The sequence below is a fragment of the Coenobita brevimanus genome, chromosome 71, assembly GCF_032717465.1.
Source record: "Coenobita brevimanus isolate Jiangsu-jjx chromosome 71, ASM3271746v2, whole genome shotgun sequence".
Lineage (NCBI taxonomy): Eukaryota > Metazoa > Arthropoda > Malacostraca > Decapoda > Coenobitidae > Coenobita > Coenobita brevimanus.
The window spans coordinates 59,018,132-59,038,367 of record NC_137024.1 but is presented as its reverse complement, the minus strand read 5'-3'; the positions used below and the strand labels follow the sequence as shown (position 1 = coordinate 59,038,367).

Here is a 20,236-nt window from a genome sequence, read left to right as displayed (position 1 = left end):
TTTTCTTCCTGGAGTGTTTGGTAGTGTGATCTCATAATTTTGTCATCCTGCAGCTGTCGTAGTTCAAGACCTCACTTCTTCCTCGTGCCTCTCTCATCAGTATGCCTGAAGCATGTGATCTTCATGTTCCTTATAAGTAACCTGATGAACTCTGAAAACTAAATATCCAGCCCAGATTTATCAATGCCAGATTCATTGTGCAGGTGTGAAGACTTAGTGTACTGTGCTGTATTGTGTGTGTGAGAATGGAGCAGAGTTGGTGATGCCGTTTCCTATCCCCAGGATCGCAGCAGCAGCGATGTGGCGCAACTTTTCCCAGTGGTTTTGGAATCCACGTGTCTGGCTGCCCCCAAACTACGAGTGGTCAGACCTGGTACCCAACGAGAAGGTTCAGTATGCTGTGTGGAGTGATGTCTGGACCTATCCCATCCTCATGGCACTGGTGGCCATCCCCCTACGCTTCCTGGTGCTAAATAAGTTAGTGTACAGCCATATTGCCCTGGCAGTGGGTCTCAGGGACGTCAAGGTTCGTCCAGTCGTTCCCAATGAGACCCTAGAGCAGCTGTTCTCTCGCTTCAAAGCCAAGCCCCCAGAACATGAGGTGAGCGCATGTGCCACAACTCTGGGGTGGACAGAGCGCAAGGTGGAGCGATGGGTTCGACAGAGAACAGCCATGACTAGAATCAACAAATTCACCAAGTTCATGGAGTGTGCATGGCAGTGCACTTACTACACTCTTATCTTCCTCTATGGCCTGTATGTCATGTCGGGGAAGTCTTGGCTCTGGGACATCAAGAACTGCTGGTATGACTATCCGGAGCACGGCGTTGACCCAGATGTGTGGTGGTACTACATGATCTCGCTCTCTTTCTACTGGTCCATGACCCTTACCCACTTCTTTGAAGCGAAGCGCAAGGACTTCTGGCAGATGTTCTTCCACCACTTGGTCACCATTTCCCTCATCACCTTCTCCTGGACCTGTAATCTCACCAGGATTGGGACCTTGGTCTTGATTGTCCATGACTGTGCTGACATACCACTTCAGCTTTCCAAAATGAGCATCTACTCGGGGCACAAGGCATTTTGTGATGCTGTCTTTGCCATTTTTGCCGTTCTGTGGATAATCACCAGAGTTGGAATATACCCTGCATGGATTGTTTACAGCACGGCCATAGAGGCCCCCACCATAGTGCCAATGTTCCCGGCCTACTATATCTTTAATGGACTGCTGTGCTGCCTCCTGGTGCTACACGTTTACTGGACCTACCTCATCCTGCGAATAGTAGCCACTACCATCACTAAGGGCAATGTTGAGGACAACCGCTCATCCTCGGATCCCTCAGACTGCTCCATAGATGTGGATGACAAGAAGGAACAATGAGTAAGCTATTAGAGGAAGAAAAGAAACAGTGAGCAAGTTAAGACATACATAGGTCATTGATCAGGATGACAAAATGGAACAGCAAGTAAGTTATTAGAGAAAGAAATGGAACAGTAGACAAGTTTAAGATATACATGTCATATATCAGGATGACAAAAAGGAACAGTGAGCAAGAGAGAGAGAGGAAAAAAGGAACAGTGAATAAGTTGGAACATAAACATGTCATAGATCAAGTTGACAAAAAGGAAAAGTGAGCTGGTAATAGTAGGGTAAGAAGGAATAGTCAGCAAGTTATGTCTTAAATCTCATAGATGTGAGTGACAAAAAAGGGCCACTGAGCAGGTTCACCCATTAATCTGAAAGATCTAGATGTTAAAAAAGGAACAGTGACTCTGTTATGTCGTACAGGTAGCCCTCACTATAAAAGCTTCATATCAACAACTATTTTTGCTACAGTATTAATTGTTCATTAAACCAAAGAAATTTTGCTTAATAATGTTCCATTGCTTCCTATGAAGTTGGGTTACCTGATGTCAAAACCAATTATATGAAAAAGTTTCCAATATTTTGGAACACATCTCAGCAGTTTTTTTTTTTTTTAGTAAATAAGTGCTTGTTAAATTTTCATTGCTCCCAGTGAAGTTAGATCCATAGTTTCCCTCAGTTAACAGTACCAGTTGTATTTAAAAATCTGTAATATCTTGGAACAAGCAGCACATAAGAAGGATTTACTATAGTATGTTACAGTACCGATAAAATGCATATTGAATTTCCATTGCTGTCTGTCGAGTTTAGTTGCTAGTATTCTCCCAGTTTATGGTAACTGTGAATGTAAAAGTTCATAATATTTTTAACTCACCTCTTAAGTATCATGAGGACTGCCTGTACATCTCAAAGATCAGGGGTTGTACGATATTAATCTCTTCACTCCAGCAACATGTTTTATTGATTTATTCTTGGTACTTCCAGATGTTTTTATTACGCTTTGGAGAGTCCTCTTGTTGTCAAAGGGTAAAGGAAAGTAATATCTAACCTCACCATCTCAAATTGTCTCTCCACTTAAATTGTCTAGATTAAAAACATCGTTGATTTTAAGGAATTAATTATGAAGGATGTACCCACTAGAGCCTGGGGATGTGGTTTATATTTTCTACTTACCATCTCTGAATGATTTTATTAAGCTTATGAGAGACTGTTCGAACTGGTAGGGTTAAATATTTCCTTAATTTACCCCTTCACTACAATACAATAGGCCTTTCCAAAATTGAATAAGATCATCTGATAACAGCAAGCAGAAACTGTTAAGGATATCATACAGATGCAAGGGATTAGCAGCTAATCCCTTCACTTCAGAGATGTATTTTTCTGTATTCTTGCTGCCCGTGGATGATTTCCTTCAGGTTAGGGCTTTGAACTGGAGAGGTTAGATGCAACCATCTTTAATCCATTCAGTATGAGTGCTCTCTCCTATGCTGAATAATGTCTAAAGATAGCAGGAATAAAATTAGAAAAATATATATATGTATGCCATCAGGTTCAGGGTTACTCAGCAAGAAGGCAAAAGAAGACATGTAAATATCACTGTACTCCATTCATATGCAAAGAGGCCAACTCATGGAGAAGGTATGAGTGTGTGTGTGTGTGTGTGTGTGTGTGTGTGTGTGTGTGGTGTGTGTGTGTGTGTGTGTGTGTGTGTGTGTGTGTATGTTTTGATATTTGAGTCTATTTTTTTGTTTGTGTATAGATCATTCAGTGTTACACTATAGTTTTACCCTGTATGGAGTTGTTTATTCAACTCACTACCTTTGTACTGTACTTGAAGAAAGACACAAAGTTTCAAGGCTGGTGTGAAAAGTAAACATTTTCAGTCTTGTGTGGCAATGATTTTATTGAATTAATGCATTTTGAAGACGTGCGGTACATGACCAGTCTACAGTATCCAGAGAATTGTTATATATTGCTGGCATCGGAGTGTCCCGTATTTTGTACAAGATAAGGTTGAATTCTTCAGTGGCTTAGGAGGCTTTGTAGAACCACATGCTAAGTTATTTATTTTTCATATTCCACACTAATATTCATGTATGTTATTTATATCTTTTATTGTTATACTGTAGTTTGCATCCTATAACATAACAAGAAACTGAGGTGTGATATGTAAAATATATCACTTAGAAGAGCTTCTACAAACTCTCCAAAGCCACTTTGAATAGTTAGGTGGTAATACAAGTCTAGGTTAAACATGATGAGTATGTGATTTGGAGGAAGTATATCTCAACAACTCATTGAGCCCAGAAGTATTTCTTAATTTATTCATACCATTTCTTGACACTTTTATTTTTCTAAGGATAGGCACATAGGGGAGAAAGCTTGTGAAAAGGACCAGATAGTATTCATGGCATTTTGTTTCTGGGAAAAGCATAAAACAGGGTGAACAGAGTGGGATTGCGGAAGGTTTTGCATATGTATGGTGTGAATGGAAGGTTGTCAAATGGTGTTAAGAGTTTTTATGGTTGTAGTGAAGCCTGCATAAGAGTAAGTGGGCATATAGGTGTTGGTGTGGGACAAGGTTGTGTGATGTCCCCATGATTGTTCAGTACATACTGGGTATAGATGAATGGGGTTTTGAGGAAGGTAAAAGAGTTATGAAGAGAGAGATGAGGATGATAGTGGATGGTGAAAGGTGGAGTATCTCAAATCTAATGTTTGCAGATGATACCGTCTTGCCTGCTTATAGTGAACGAGAGCTTGGTGGATTGGTGCAATGTTTTGTGGGTGTCTGTGAGCATCATGCCCAGAAAGCCTCTATGAAGGAGTTTTTGAAGACTGGATCTAACCTTGTGGTAGATGTAGTTTTCAATAGCCCTGTCACGTTAAGGTCTGCCTAGGTGAATCAGTCTATCTGACGAGCAAAAATGGAAGTAAAGAAGACTTTATCATTTGGAAGGGGTTAGTTGTTATGATGCAGTACAGTGAAGTCACCTAATTTCCTTCTTTATTGGTTACTAGTCAGGATCATCATCATCATCATCATCATCATCATCATTATCATCATCTTCATTTTCTTAACCTAATTCCCACTCTTATAATAGTCAACATCAGAGTAATTGAGTATAGGAATATTGGGAAGTTGAAATTTCACCCCATCAGTAGATGAGAAGAAGTTCTGTATTGCAGGAATATTTGGAGATTGGAATCTCATCCCATCCAAAGAGGTCAGGATGATGATATGATGATGAGAGAGTAATGGACTGCAGGAATATTGGAAAGTCAAGATAAAGCTGTGTTACTGTATAGCTACTAAGGAACTAGGAGGCAGAGATGTGATTGTTTGCTGTGCAGATGCTATAGTATATGTTTTTTATCAACATTAGTACTATTATTCACTACTATAAACTTTTTAATTTTATCTAAAAATGCTTTAGAAGGCATCATGCAGTGATGGAATGGTGATAATTAACACAGTAGTTTTTGTAATGGATTAGGATAAACTCAGACCCAGTGATTATGATAGACTGAGACCATTTCTATAGGAAAAACTTTAGCCTTTTGATATTATCTGTTCTTAAAACTACTGTACTGTTTAATCACTTAAACTACAGTTTTTTGTATGCCTCCTCTAATTGCAGGAAAGTTCTTACTGTTGTATTGCTGTAGAGACCATTTATTAGGTGTTGAGTAGCACTTGCAGAAATATTGCAGATGAATTAACCCAATGCCTGTGGCATGCCAATCAGAGAGGATGTCTTTAGTGTGGGAGGTCTGTGAAAATTAATGTTTTTCACTTTAACATTTTCTTAGAAGTACAACCATATGATAAAATTAATATAGAGCTATACACAACTAAATGAGATCTTTCTACTTACAAGTGAAATAAACTGGATGACTATAGGTGCCTCCATTAACTTATGTTATGAGTTCAGTATGCTGTATTTTTTGGCCATTGGAGCATGTTTTGGCTTAGTAACACCCAAGTGAGCTGGAAATTGTCACCACCAATCACAGTTCAAGACAGAGGTTGCGTCGTCATGTTTAAACACGTACGGTACCGTATTGCATAGCCTACCTTAAAGAAATACAGAATTTTAATGGTGATTTCACAAGTGTAGTGAATTAAAACCATTACAGACCCTTTCTGAAGACCAGCCCGAGTAAGATGCAGTTTGAGTTTGGAGCAACTTATTGTTTTGTCTGGTTCAAATTGACTTTTTTTTTTAAGCATACATACAATTCAGAAAGCTACCGTTGATTGTCTGAGTTTTTGTTTTGTTCAGTTAGAGTTGACTTTTTTTTTTTTTTTCCCCAAGCGTGTACAGTTCAGAAACAGTAACAGTTGATTGTCAGAACTTTTGTCCAATTAGAGTTGACTTTTTTATTTTTTAAAGCGTGAGTATAGTTCAGAAACAGTTATAATTGAATGTTGAAGCACATCTTTTGCTGCATTCTTTTTATTGTGTGTGTAAATGTATTATGAAAGTGGCTGATATTTTGCCAAGATAGCATTATGTTCATCTGGAATATGAAAACACAGTTCTAAGTTTACTTATTGACACACAGTAATGGTTTTCTACAGCTGTGATGCACCTGAATGGCTTGTACAGTTGAACCCAAAAGTTCCTTGTACTGTAAAAGGCTTGGAGTGTTGTCAGGGAGTGAGATGCACTACTTAAATTCATATTCTTGTCAGTTAAGGAGATCCACTAGCACATCTTCCTTAGTGGCTTATTTTTATTATTATTATTATTATTATTATTATTATTGTTATAATTACTACACCGGTTTACAAACAAACAAAATTCTGAGGCAAGCATGTGAATAGGTGTTTTTGACTAATTTTGATGTGTAATTCAAATTTCTAAACAGTTTTGCTCTATCACCTCTAGTTTTTTTGCTTTCAGATATCCCATTTTTTATTATAATGCATAAACAGTATTTATAATGAGTTTATTTCATATATTAAAATGGCATATTACAGAACGAAACAAAACAGACACAGAACACTGACAGAACTAAATATTACTATTTCTTGGATATAAGCATATATACCAGTACATATCATAGTACTACGGACAGTCAGAAGTGAGTTTTTTTGTGACGATCTGGTGTACTTTGCCTCCGGGATGTCGCGCAGGAGCATCCAGCAGAAGTCCCCCATCATGCTGGGGTTCCACTTGCCTTGGTAGTTGCTCTCCATCTTAGTAATACCTTGGTGGAACCTTTCCCCATGTTCGTCACTTACTGCTCCAAGGTTCTGGGGGAAGAAGTTGAGGTGGGAGGGAGAAAGTGAATCTTGAGAGACATTCGGCACCCCATATCCTGATAAGCCTGCAACAACTTCTCGACACATTCTTGGTAATCTAGTGCCCGTGTGTTACCAAGGAAGCCATGGCAGACTGACTTAAATGCTTCCCATGCTCTCAGTTCCCTCAAGGTGAGCTTCTCCTCGAATACCTCATCCTTCAGCACCTCCCAGATCTGAGGTCCGACAAAGATGCCCTCCTTGAGCTTAGCAGAACTGAGAGCTGGAAACAGAGTGCACAGGTGTTGGAAGGCAGCACCATCCTTGTCCATGGCCTTCACAAAATGTGTCATAAGGCCAAGCTTGATATGAAGAGGGGGAAGAAGCACCTTGTTCATGTCCACCAGAGGATTTTCTTGGACACTGTGTTTCCCAGGCACGACAGTGCTCCTAGACCTCCAGTCCTTCTGCATGTAGTGCTTGACACGTTTGACCTTGTTGTGGTGCACGTTTTAAACAAAGTTCCAAGAAAATAGGAGGGTAAATGGATTTTTGGCGAATGTTTTGGGTCTCGGCCTATATGTATACATGTACATACATGTATATCTCAAAAACTAGAGGTGATGAGTGAAAATGGATTTTGAATCTGAAATCAGCACCCCAAAATTTGGTTAGAACACCTAATTTCATGCTTGCCTCAAATTTTTTGTAAATCAATGCTTTAGTAGTAATGGTTTCTAAAAATTTGTATCATACCGTAATGTACAGGTATGCTTTCATGTTATTTTAGCAATCTTTGTTTATACCAAAATGATATACAGTACCATGAAAAACATGCAAGATTATAGTAAGATTTAGTATGCAGTCTAAAGGTGCTGGAGAAAGAGACCTTCATATGCTGACACATATAGTATCTGGGCAGTTCTGCTGGCTCATTTTACAAGCATCCCTCAAGTTCCTCCCTGTCCCCACAAAGAAGGATGGTGGAGTGCAGGAGAAGGGCAACTTCAGCCTGCAGTCCACCAGATTCATGTCCAGACGTGCTTGGCACCTCAATAAAACAACACCATTACAAAATAAATAATTTAGAAAGAGATATAAGAAAGTCCATGTAAGCTGACAATGGCACTGACCTAATTGGCCCATGCTTGAGGTCATTTTATTGACAAAGGTACAGTATTTATCTATGCAAGTGTTATACTTGAGGAATGACCTTGTTGTAAATGGTGCTTTTTGTGTTTGTGAAATGTTTAGTACTGTAGAGTACTTGTTTTCAAATCATTGTGTAACAGTTGATGGATGTACTGTATATGAAATGAACAGATCTTGAATTTGGTTCCCTGTTAATTTGTTTTTGATTTTTTCTTGGAGGGAACAATCTTGCAAGCCCATGACCTTTGGCTCCTTCTTTCTTACATTTAAAAAAAGAAGAAAAGGAGGCTCTTGCTTTACTGTACCGTGCTAGACTGGATATCGGATTTTTCGAACACTTTGAGGATCCCCGGACAAAATATCATACATATCGTATACCATCCGGAAGATGGGAGAAACCATGCAGACTTACCAGACAAATCTACACCCACCGGACACTTTTTTGCATTTAACGTATACCATTCATTTCTTGAAGCTTATGTTTCAGGCCTATCAGATCACTTCCCATGTGCGGGGTGACTCTGAATGCAGTTACCACGACTGGCGGTAATATTTGCCACACGCTTTGGCTAGTCATGAAGAAGTTCTATGAGAAGGGCATGAAATTATGGGCCAGATTAGTGTAAAATGGGTATAGTTTTCATTTTTAGTACAAGAATATGCTATTTTACTCATTTATTTTCCATTATGCGTGTGAAATCCAACTTCAGTTGGGGACCATCGGACTGACCAGATTATCAGCTTTATCGGTTTGGGCTTCCTCTCAATTGATCTGGAATAGAGAAGGTCTACTGTGCGTATGTAGATATATATATATATATATATATATATATATATATATATATATATATATATAATATAATCAGACAAGACCAGGGGAAAAAAATATTCAAAATGGAGCATTTAATAATAGATTTGCTTAAAGTGTTGTGTAATGTCAGATTTAGCATTGTTAATTTTAGAATCTCATCTTGAAATCTCATTACTTGGTGTTATTAAGTTTCTTGCAATGCATTTTATGAGTATACACTTGTGATGAATTTTAGGAGTACATTCAGTCCTCACATGAAGTATTAAAGATAATATTCTAAGAGGCATTGAAGATTTCTCAACATTTCATATTTAGCTATTTACTCAGCACGTTATACCTAGATATCCTCATGTACGTTACTAATGATAGGTGTGAACAATGAAGGATGAGTTGCAAGAGGTAGACCAAAGAAGACTTGGTATGAGGTCATAGAGTGTGACCTCAGGGATAAGAGACCGAATAGAGAGCCAGCTGGAGGTCAGGCAGTGTGGAGAGCTGCCAGTAGGCAACCAGGTCTGACATATGCAAGCCTGTAGGAACCTTTACAAATTAATGAACAAAGGAAACTGTGTTGATAGTAAAGTGATGTAGAGTAAATAGCTTACAAGTGAATGTTAACGTGCAATATGAGAACTAAGTGTCTAAGGAAGAAATGCTACGAAACCTCCATTTCATTTTGAATACGAACTTATGATGTAAAGTACTGTATGTTGCTAACTGTTGTTGTAAGCCCTTCAACCCAAGAACATTGCTAATTTAATTCTTGGTATCTCTGGATGATTTTATTAGGCATTTAAGAGGCATGAGAGGTAGATACAGTCTTCAGTAACCTCTCCAGTACAAGAGATCTTTCCAGAGCTGAATGAAATCACATGGAAGAAGCAAGAACAAAATTTGTAATATATCAGTTGAGGGAAGTAGTTAACCCCTTTATTACCATGGACACATTTGTGAGTTTTATTTTAGGCTAAATTCAGACTGTTTTGCAGCAGCAGTGAAAAATTTGATCATTGTAAAGCTTGATTAAGACAGTTTGCATTTTTTTTTATTGCCAATAGTTTTCTCTGCAGAAAAAATTCATCTTTTGGTGACCTGAATAGAAATAAATAAATGCATCCATGGAATACAAAAGGATTAAGAGAAATCCACCTGAAACTAAACGAAAGAATCTGTTACATCTGTTTGGCTTCAGTTTGTGTGTGTGTGTGTGTAACATTTTTTGTGTTAGTTCTACTTTTGTTTCTTGTATTCATAAAGCATTTTGTCTCTTATAATTATGTGAGTGTGCATGCATGTGAGTGAATGGGTGTATGTTTATGAGGGGGGGTCGGGGAGTTATTCAGTGTTGCAGAATTCTTGTTGGCATTGCCATGTAGGTTGTCTGCAGTTGTAATTTTTATTATGATTTAAGTCACAGTTGGTTGTCTTGTTGCATTGTTTTGTGATCCTGTTTCATCAGTATCATCATGTTTCGGTTTTCCATCATATTAAGTAGGTTGAAATATTCCATTATCAGGAAACCTCATAAATACATTATTGTATTTTTAGCAAGTAACGGCATGGTTGATAGACGTCTCGGGTCAGGAGAACATGTGCTGTGCCATGACAGTTTGAAACAAGGAAGCAGCTGGAGGTTTTTCTGTCATATGAACACTGCCAGGAATGTTGGGTTTTCTCCAGTGGCTTACCCCTTGAAGTTCAGATGTCTTTCATACTTATATTCTTGCTATACAGCTGCTGCCGGACAATTTTTTTCCCCGCAGGAAAGGCCTGTAGTAGTAAAGGGGATAACTGGCAATATCAAACCCCTTCGTTTTCAAGAATCAATCCAACTCTTCATAAAATCATCAGAAGACAACAAGAATAGCATGTTTTTAAAAAGACATCCCCAGGCTCAGTAAGTTAAATGATCTGGACACATATAGCCTCACCTCAGGCCCCTACACCCCCTCAGAAACAGTAAATGAATTGGATGTGTTTTAGATCCTGTTGAACACTTTAAGCATTTATAGTGGGATGAAGTTAATGGTGAAGATTCAAAATATTGCTAAAGTTGTAAACTACCTTCAGTCCTATTACATTGTTATATATTGTATTCATGTAGACTGCTGATGATTTTATTAAGCCTTTTCACTAAGTGTCAGGACAATGATGGTAACGATGATGATGATAGTAATGGTGATGGACAGGCCTCGCATTTCAAAGTAAATATAACCATCAGGAGCTGTTAAGAATTCATATGTTGTCGTAGGGACAGGTTAAATAGTTAAGAATAGTGTTGGGAAAGCTTCATTGTCTTTGATTCTGCAGATCCCACTATAGTATTTATAATTTTTTTAAATCACTGAATCATTTATTTATGTTTATGCCCAGTTTCTTCAAATGTGTGTAAGCATCTCTAAACCCCTTCAGTCTGGTGATTTATTTTCATATTTTATTCGTGCTACCACCAGATAATTTTATTCAACAGACCTCTTGTAGTGAATGAGTTAATGAAGGATATATTTAACTCCACCAGTTCAAGAAGTGTATCCAAAGCAAATTAAAGCGTTACTGTAATAACAGAATATAAAGTACATCACTAGAGCACAAATGGCTTTCTCGTATGTTCTTGCTATCTCCAGTGATTTTATTCATTGTATGAAAAAGAAAACTGGATGTTGAATGGGCAGGAAACCATATACTACACTGGGTGGCAACCATATAACCAAACTATGGCACCTGGTGGTTTAGTGGATGATTAAGGTGCTCCAACCGGATTGAGCCTGTGTCGGTTTATATCTGAAGGGTGGTTGGGGTTTATTACTTACGTAATGCCACTCAAGAGTGAGTGAGGCTGGTCACTCATCTTAAACGTCAGGACCAACTTGCCTAGTCCTGGGCTCCATTGCTCCTCGTGGGGCAACACAGGATTAGATGATGATGATGAATGAATGAATGGATGAAAAGATAGACATCTTGTACTGAAGGAGGTAATGAAAACCATTTCTTAACCCTCCAGTTCAGAATGATATTTCCTGCATTGAATTAAGTCACCTGGAGATGGCAAGAGTGAAGTAAAAGTTCCTGGGTTGAAGGGGTTAGTTTTCATACTGAAACAATGTTCTCTTGTCATTTTGTATGAAGCTTTTACTTATCATGAAAGAAACTTGATGATTTGGTCGATAGACTGCTCCAGTTAGAGTGACAGCCTCTGCATAAGCTTGATCCCTGAAAGGTGATTGGAAGTTTTACGATCATGCAGTGTTACAAGGGAATTCAGCTGGTCATTTACCCTTCATAGTACTGAACTGTGTAAGTCTTGCCTCATGCCTCTACATCTGAAAGTGGGTAAAGTGAGGTTGGCTGGGTGGGGGGGGGGCTGTTTTAATTGATCACAGAGAGCCTAGTCATGGCCCATACTATTATATTGACAGCATAAGTGAAACATGGCAAAGTATAATATTCCTGGTGAAAAATAACTCATTGCTGTTTTTACTTAATCCCTCCACTAGATGTTTTTATATTTCCTTCTTGCCACCCTCAGATGGTTTTGTTGAGTTTAGGAAACAATATTAGAGCTAGAGAGATTACGGTAAATATTGCCTTCATATGCTCTTTTTGGCACTCGGGAGGGATGCCTTCATGTGGTGGCATTAGTATAATTGGGCTGCATTGCACATTTATACAAATGTTCCTCAGGCCCCTCCCTATCTCTCAAAAGAAAGAGGATTGATTGCAGTTGGGCAGTTTTATCCTGCAGTCCACCAGCTCCACACACAAAAGAGCCTAGGGCCACAACAGCAGCAGCAACACAGTCAATTCCCTTCACAACTAGGAGACACAGGACTCTGTTACACTGAATGAAGTCGTCTGGAGATAAGAAGAATATAAAAACATCATCCTAATATTGAAGCGAAGTTTAAATTTCGTGACACAGGACAATCCGATTCTTGTGTACATTTTTTTGTTTTATTAAATTTAAATTTAAGAAACCTGAAATGCTCTTTAGATCTTCCAATTTTCTAATGGTTTGTTTTTAATTGTTTTGTAGCGTTTAAGTTTGTTTTGTGTCGTTTTGATATGTTTTTTTCAGCTGATAAGCGTTCCTGGTAATGTTCGATGTTCCACTTTGATATATTAGCTTTGATACTTTGCTGCATCAGCATACTCACATCGTGTACACACACACACACACACACACACACACACATAATTATATATATATATATATATATATATATATATATATATATATATGTACACTGAGTCACAAAGTATCGGTGCACAGGGGGTCTGATGCCCATCGAAAACATTCGAACAACTGCTGTACATTACCAACAGCTCATTATGTATTATCAATGTCTGTTTATGTAAACATAACATTTGCAACATATTTGCAAGAAGACATTGGTAGTTGGCGATATAATGACACCTCATGATATCAGGACTGCAAGCGTATTGTAGGTCGGACACTAATAATTCAGTGACCCATTGTACTTTAAATAAGCCATGTTCATACATACATAACATACATGAAGTACCAGTACATATACATACATACACATGTGCACTTGGGATTGGTAATTTTAAATGTTTATAACTAGAGGACTTTTCAAGCTTCATCCCCTGCAGTACATTTATACAGATGTTTTTGTTATAATTCTGTTATCATAGTTTGGTACAAAACCTAGACATTTTATGAAGTCTTAACCGTATACCCAGCCACTTTTGGCACATGGATAGGTTGTTCTGTTGGCATGAAGAGAAAATTATTAAATTAAGGTTTGTTATTAAAGAGAGCTAAGAGTAATTGGTAAGCATTGTTATTCATAAACTGTACGGTCTTGACCACTGAGAATATCATTATGTGTCATTCTGAAAGGCTGTGGAGATTTTGCAAGACCTCTTCACTAGAGATTTATTTTGTACATTACACTTCAGTATCCTCTTGTATGTTATTGATGCAATCTGTCAGTATGAAAGTGATATGCATAGCATACAAGAGAATGATGAGGCATAACATGTGAAATGAATTGCTAAGGAAGAAGTGTTATGAAGCCTCCTGTGCCACTTTAGAGTTCGGCCTTATGTTGCCTGTTTTGCGATTTAAGAATATCCAGTGAATGTGAGTGGTGGATAGTGCAAGAGGTTGTCTGCAGAGTGAGTCTGTACAATGGGCACACTTGTAGTCATTGTATTTTCAATAAATGTTTATTATTGAGTAACTCTGGGTTTTATTTAAACACTTTCTCTTCTTTTAGTTTGTTAGTTGTGTGTGTGTGTGTGTGTGTGTGTGTGTGTGTGTGTGTGTGTGTGTGTGTGTGTGTGTGTGTGTGTGTGCATTTACCTAATTCTATCATACAAGATTTGAGCCAAGCTCGTGTTGTCCTGTCTCTTTTCTACAAAACATTATATCTAATCTAGATTTAAACCCATGGATGCTCTTTACCCTCACCATCTCTCCCTCTGAATTATTCCAGTTGTTTATAGTTCTGTTTAGAAAACTAAACTTCTTTACATCACTGAAGCATCGGCTCCTCTTCAACTTGAATTCATGTCCTCTTGTTCTTCTATCATCTTTCACTAAGTGGTCCTCTCTGTCCACATGTTCTGTTCCTCTTACTCCACTTAAACACTGCAATCATTGTTTGTGTGTGTGTGGGGGGGCTTTAGAGTTGACGTTTTGTTTTTTGAGGCCAGTAGTCCTCCTTTGTTCTACACACTTTCTTGTACCACGATTTTGCCACTAATGCCTGCTGTCCATATTGAATACTGTACATATTAAGGCTGTTGTACTGTATGCAGACCTTTGATTTCCTAACCTTTGGGTCATATTGTAAATGTACTGTATTAAATATTTACTGTAGTTGTGTCTCACCAGGGCAATTACCCTTTCGTATTTTACCCCAGTAGCTGAAACATTATTTCCTAAGTCTGTTAAATATTTGTTATATTTCATGGAAGCAATTTTCTCATAATATATACCTGTGTTTGAGGCATTATTTCTTTGTTGTATTACTCTGTTAATGATGACTGGCAGAAGCCTGTGATGCAGTGATGCAAAGTTTGGTTATCATCTGATTTTTGTATATTTTGAATTTTTTACTAAGGTATGGAGATAAAACTTGGACTTTACTGAAAGGATATAAGAGTGAGAGGGGTGGCAATAAGTTATCTGAGAGGAACATGTGGTTGTGATGAGAGGCAGACATATGCATGAGGTAATTCAGGAATGTTGTGGTGTTGTGGATGTGATGGAAAGTGTTAGGAGATGGTTTAGCAGTGTGGAGTGCATGGATAGTAAGAGATTGATGAGAAGAGTTTGAGTGAGGTAGGAGTGAGAGGGAGAAGGAGACTGAGTATGAGTTGGGTGGACTGGATGAAGAAGTATATGAGCAGCAGTGGTGTGGGATGGAGAGAAGGCCGCCTGCCACAGTAACTGAGTGGTTAGTATTGCTATGTACAAAACTGCTGGCCCATTAGCACCAGGATTTGAATCCTAGTACAGGCAGCTGGTGCAACTTGAGGCAGGTGCCAATCAACCTTTTGTGGGTCAGTAGGTGGAGTACTGTACCTGGGACAGCATCTAGGGGAGATAACTGTTATAACTTGGGCTTTTTTTATCCAAGATGATGGTTGATAGTCTGCCGCAGGCTTAATGGCCTCAGTTGCAGAGATAAGCTATGTGGCTATGCATTTCATGTCTACTGTCCCCACCTTTACTTTAGCTCCTTCACTCTACTGATGTCTCATGTTAATCAGACCATCACCAGATGATTGTTTTCAACTCTGGAAGAAGTGCAAATAGTGTGAGAATGCTTTGATAAGGGCTGTATCTCATGACAACAATTCCTAAAGTCTCCTCAGCTGTGTACAGTATACTGTAAGTGGAAATATTTGTAGTAGTGGCTGCAACTCCAGTCTCATCTGAACGTGAATCCGATAGACTGCAGGCTGAAACTGCCCTCCTGTAGCACATCGTTCTTCTTTCAGGGAATAGGGAGGGAAGTGAGGGACATTTGTATATCCAGGCAACAGAACAGCTCAGTTTTATGGCTACCACCATATGAAAGCATCACTTTCCAACACCTGTTTGGTCATACAGTCTATCAAGAATACAACACAGAAGACCCCGTCCTTGTTGTTGTTGTTCATGCGGCCCCAAGTTAATCTGAAATGCAAATCCAGTGGACTGGAGATTTGAACTGCCCTTCTCTTGCAGTCAAGTCTACTCCTTTTGAGGGATAGGAAAGTAGTTGGGCAACATTTGTATAACCTCGCAATTGAGCTACCCAGTTATGTTGGTGTCACCACATGAAGGCATCCCTCTCCATTGCCTATCACAGTGGCAGGGAAACACCATTTATATTTTTCTACTTCTTGATGCAGTAGTACATTTCATATATATTAACTCCTTTCTTACAATGATGTTTAAATGTAATTTACTCTTGCAGCCTCCAAACAGAGAAATTCAAATTGGGAAAGACAGTATACTGAAGTGATTCATAAATGTTATATCTGACCCCTCCTGTCCAAAACGCCTCCTTTAAAAAGAACAAAATCTCCTCAGGATCCCTTGATTCTAATGAAGTACATCATTGTACTGAAGGACTTCACCATGCCTTCAGTAAGTGTATGCATTTTTTCTTTTAATTCTTCCTGTCACCAGACAATTTCATTCAAAATGGAAAAGGATCTTTCTTAGTGGAGTTAGTGAACCAGGCAGACCGTAGGCTGAAGTTGCCCTTGTCCTCCAGTCCACCATCCTATTACTGGGGATGTGTGCAGGAATGTTACTGTTTGTATAAGGAGGCTGTGGAGCCACGCGATTATATTGGTGTCGCCACATGAAGGTGTCCCTTTCCAGAACCTAGCTGATGTCATAGGCTGAAATAAACAGTTAAGGAAGAGGTGCTGGGTAGCCTCCTAAGCATATGGGAATATGGCCCTGCTGTAATAACTTGCAGAGTATATACCTTACATATTCTTATTGATTGATACTGGAAAGGGACACCTTCACATGGTGGCACCAATATAACTGGGGAGCTCCACTGCTCGGTAATGCCTCTCAACTCTCCTCCATTCTCTAAAAGGAGAATGGTGGCCTCCAAAGAAGGACAGTTTCCAGCCTGCAGTTCACTGGGTTCACATTCAGTTGAACCTGAGGCCACAACAACAACTTGAATCCACTGACATATAACTTTACATACTTGCAGATGATTTTGTTAAGCTTAGAAGACCTTTTAGTAGTGAATTAGGTTAATGAATGCTCAATCTTACCCTTCCACTTCAAAAAGTCCCTACAGAGCTCAATAAAATGGCCCTTAGATGATGATGATGGTGGTGGTGTGACCACAGTCTTGTTTAGACATGAACCCAGTGGATCGCAACTGATGTGGCTGTTCTCCTGTAGTCCACCAACCTCTTCTTGGAGGAGTGAAAGAAAGCTGAGGGACATTTGTACAACCAACTAGCAGAGTTACTGATTATATCAGTGCCTCAGTGTGAAGGCGTCTCCAGCACTAACTAGAGATGGCAATATTACGACTAAAAAAATTGTTTAAAAAAAAAAAAAAAAAATCGTACTTAATGAGTTCCTCCTTTCAGTCCATTTTTTTTTTTTTTTTTTTAATGCTTGATGTCTTCTGTCAATATTATTCAGCTTTGGAGAGACTTTTCACACTGGAAGCGTTTGATACAGCCTTCATTAATCCTGTTACTCTTACGGTGTTGTCTAAAACTTAGTAAAAATCTTTAGTGGGGAGAGAGAGAGAGAGAAAATAAAGGATTTGTCTGTCTTGCAGAGCTGTTTGTTGAATGGGTAAAATTGTCACTGGGTAGGTGTTTGGAAGTGATAATTCTCTCTCTCTCTCTCTCTCTCTCTCTCTCTCTCTCTCTCTCTCTCTCTCTCTCTCATAGCTATCTCTTATCCACATCTACCATCAGTTTTTAAAACTTGAAATTGATGTACTGGCTTCCCCATGGGCATGGCAGTTTTGAACTGTATTCGTAGCACTTCTTCTTTAGCAATTTATTTTGCATTTTACACCATAAAAGTCCCTTATATCGTTTCAATATCGACGTAAGTTTCCATCATTATTATTCAAGAAGTTACTGAGGTGTAATGTGCAGAATAAATAGCTTAGAAAAATGTGTTACTAAATCTCCAGAGCCACTGAATACTACCCCAAGGATTTCGGATGCTTGAATGATGGGTGAACAAATGTGAGGTCCGTTTGTGTTAGGCACTGTTGATGGTCTCTTACTTTTGTACTCTACAGTACTGTTCCTTTTCCGGATCCCTCTCATTACCTGCAGTTGGGAAGGAGAGTTAAGATGATGACAGTGATGATGATGATGATGTTGACATTTTGTTAGGTTGGCAGGTTAGATTAAGTTAGGTTAGGATAAGTAGGATTAGGGCAGGGTTGGGTTAGGATGCTAGATTAGGGTAGAGTTACGTTAGAATAAGTTAGGGCAGGTTAGGTTTGGATAGGTAAGGTTGGTTTAGGTTATTATGATCAGGTTAGGTTAGTTGATGATAATTTTTGCTTTCATAATTACACATTGCATGGCGTGCCGTTTCGTCACTGTTATAAATTGTTCAATTGTCTGCAACATTTAGAACACGCTTCATTCCTTATTGCAACATCTTTTTGGACGAGGATAAGCAACTACGAACACTAAATACGAAACTCCAACAGGACCGTTGATAATAAAATTCCACGAAGGGCACAGAATTTATTATTATTATTATTATTATTATTATTATTATTTGCTACTTAGTTCTGGTATGCATGGGTCACGCTTAATTTTCTCTGCAAGGAAGACATAGTTATACTAATACCACTTAATTTTGTTCAGCTCTTGAAAGAAATACAGATATCCTTGAAGCCAGAGGGTTAAGATTATTTCATTAACCCCCCCCCCTCAATTTGGTCACGTATTTCTTTTATTGCTATCAACAGACGATTTTCATTCAGCTGTGCAGAAACTTTTGGAACTCAGTTAAATACAAGGTGGGCAATATTCCCACTCTACTGAGGGATCTCGTGTGTGATGTGGGGACAGGTCAGTTAGCGTTATTAATGTCCACCCTGGATCATTTATTCTTTTCCTACTCCCACTGTCACACCCACCCCCACACCAGCAAAATTGCTGCAGGACATAAAAGCATAAAAGTGCCACCAGGTGTTTCTGATGAAGCACAATTTACGGACCTCCCAGTAAACTCATCATTAATCCCCTTCACTTTTGCAAAATTTGAATAAAATCGTCTGTAGGTAGAAAGAATAAACTAGAAAAATGCGTCACCAGCTTTAAATGGATAAGTAACTGTCTCGATTTAACCCTTGAACTTCGGGAGACGATTTACTTATAAAACCAGACGAACTTACTGGCAACTGGGACATCTAACCTAACCTAACCTAGCCTAACCCAACCCAGTCCAGTCCAATCTAATCCACCCAACCCAAATCTAGTCTAGTCCAACCCAATTCAGTCCAACTCAACCGAACTTACTTCACCTATATCCAACCCAACCCTGCCCAGCCCAGCCCAGCCCAGCCCAGCCCAGCCCAGCCCTACCCAAACCAACCAAACCCAACACAACACAACACAACACAATCCAGCTCAAACCAACCCAGTCAAGCTCAACACAGTCCAGCCCAACCCAACCCAGCAAAGCTCAACTACCCCGCCCTGACCTGACCAAGGCTAACTCAGCCCAACTCAGTTCCACCCAACCCAGTCCAACCAAACCAAACCCAGCCTAACCTCCCCAACCTGACCTGATTAAGGCCAACTCAGCCCAATCCAATCCCACCTAACTCACTCCAACCCAACACATCCAAAACCCATCTAACCCAGTCCAACACAACATAACCTAACCTCGCCTAATCTGGCCTGTTGATCAAGTCCAACGCAACCGTACCCAATCCCACCCAACACATCACAACCCATCCCACCCCACCCACATTCATTCAACTCTGTCCCACCCAACCCAACCTATCCTAACCCAGTCCAACCTAACCTAGCCTAATCCAAGCTCCCTAGGTCCGAGGGTTAATCGCCAGAGTTTTGACCCCCACCCCCCCGGGCTTCGAGATAGCGTGAGTATGAGTCTTCAGAAAAAACTTATCTTATCAGCTTCTCGAGGCTTCTGATTGACCACGTTGGTGAGGAGACCAGAGGTAACCTTAGGCTAGTTGTGCTCGGAAATGGACGAAGGGTGAGTGTAGAGATTAGTGTTGTGTGTGTGTGTGTGTGTGTGTGTGTGTGTGTGTGTGTGTGTGTGTGTGTGTGTGTATTTTGAAAGACCCATATTCTGAGTGGCATTGAAGATATCGTAACGCCATTTTCTTAGTGGTTTATTTTGCATATTACACTTTATCTTCTGTATCGTTTATAACCTTACTTTCTCGTATGTTATGTATATCGTTTTAAAATCGACATACTTTCCGTATCAGTTACCTAGAAGGGGATATTAAGGCATTGTTTGTGGACCAGTAACCTACAAGAAAATGTTTTTATATAATGTGCAACATAAACCGCTAAGGAAAAGGTGCTACGAGTCCCCTTATGCCATACATTGTCCTTCGTTGATGTTAGTGTCGTGCATTATTCAGACTGGAAGAATTATACTCAGATTTTCAGTGGTAGTAGTAGTAGTAGT

At 39.2% G+C, this 20,236-nt stretch overlaps 2 protein-coding genes across 2 annotated transcripts in view; both read left to right on the top strand.

The window, feature by feature from the left end:
- Positions 1-20,236, top strand: part of LOC145406810 (ceramide synthase 2-like) — a 59,176-nt gene that overhangs the window by 18,964 nt on the left and 19,976 nt on the right. The gene's annotated exons all lie outside the window — the stretch shown is intronic.
- LOC145406602 (ceramide synthase 6-like) lies at positions 263-1,688 on the top strand. The gene has a single exon (XM_080277677.1). It carries the CDS (start codon positions 263-265, stop codon positions 1,379-1,381), a length of 1,119 nt encoding a protein of 372 aa, XP_080133803.1. The 3' UTR covers positions 1,382-1,688.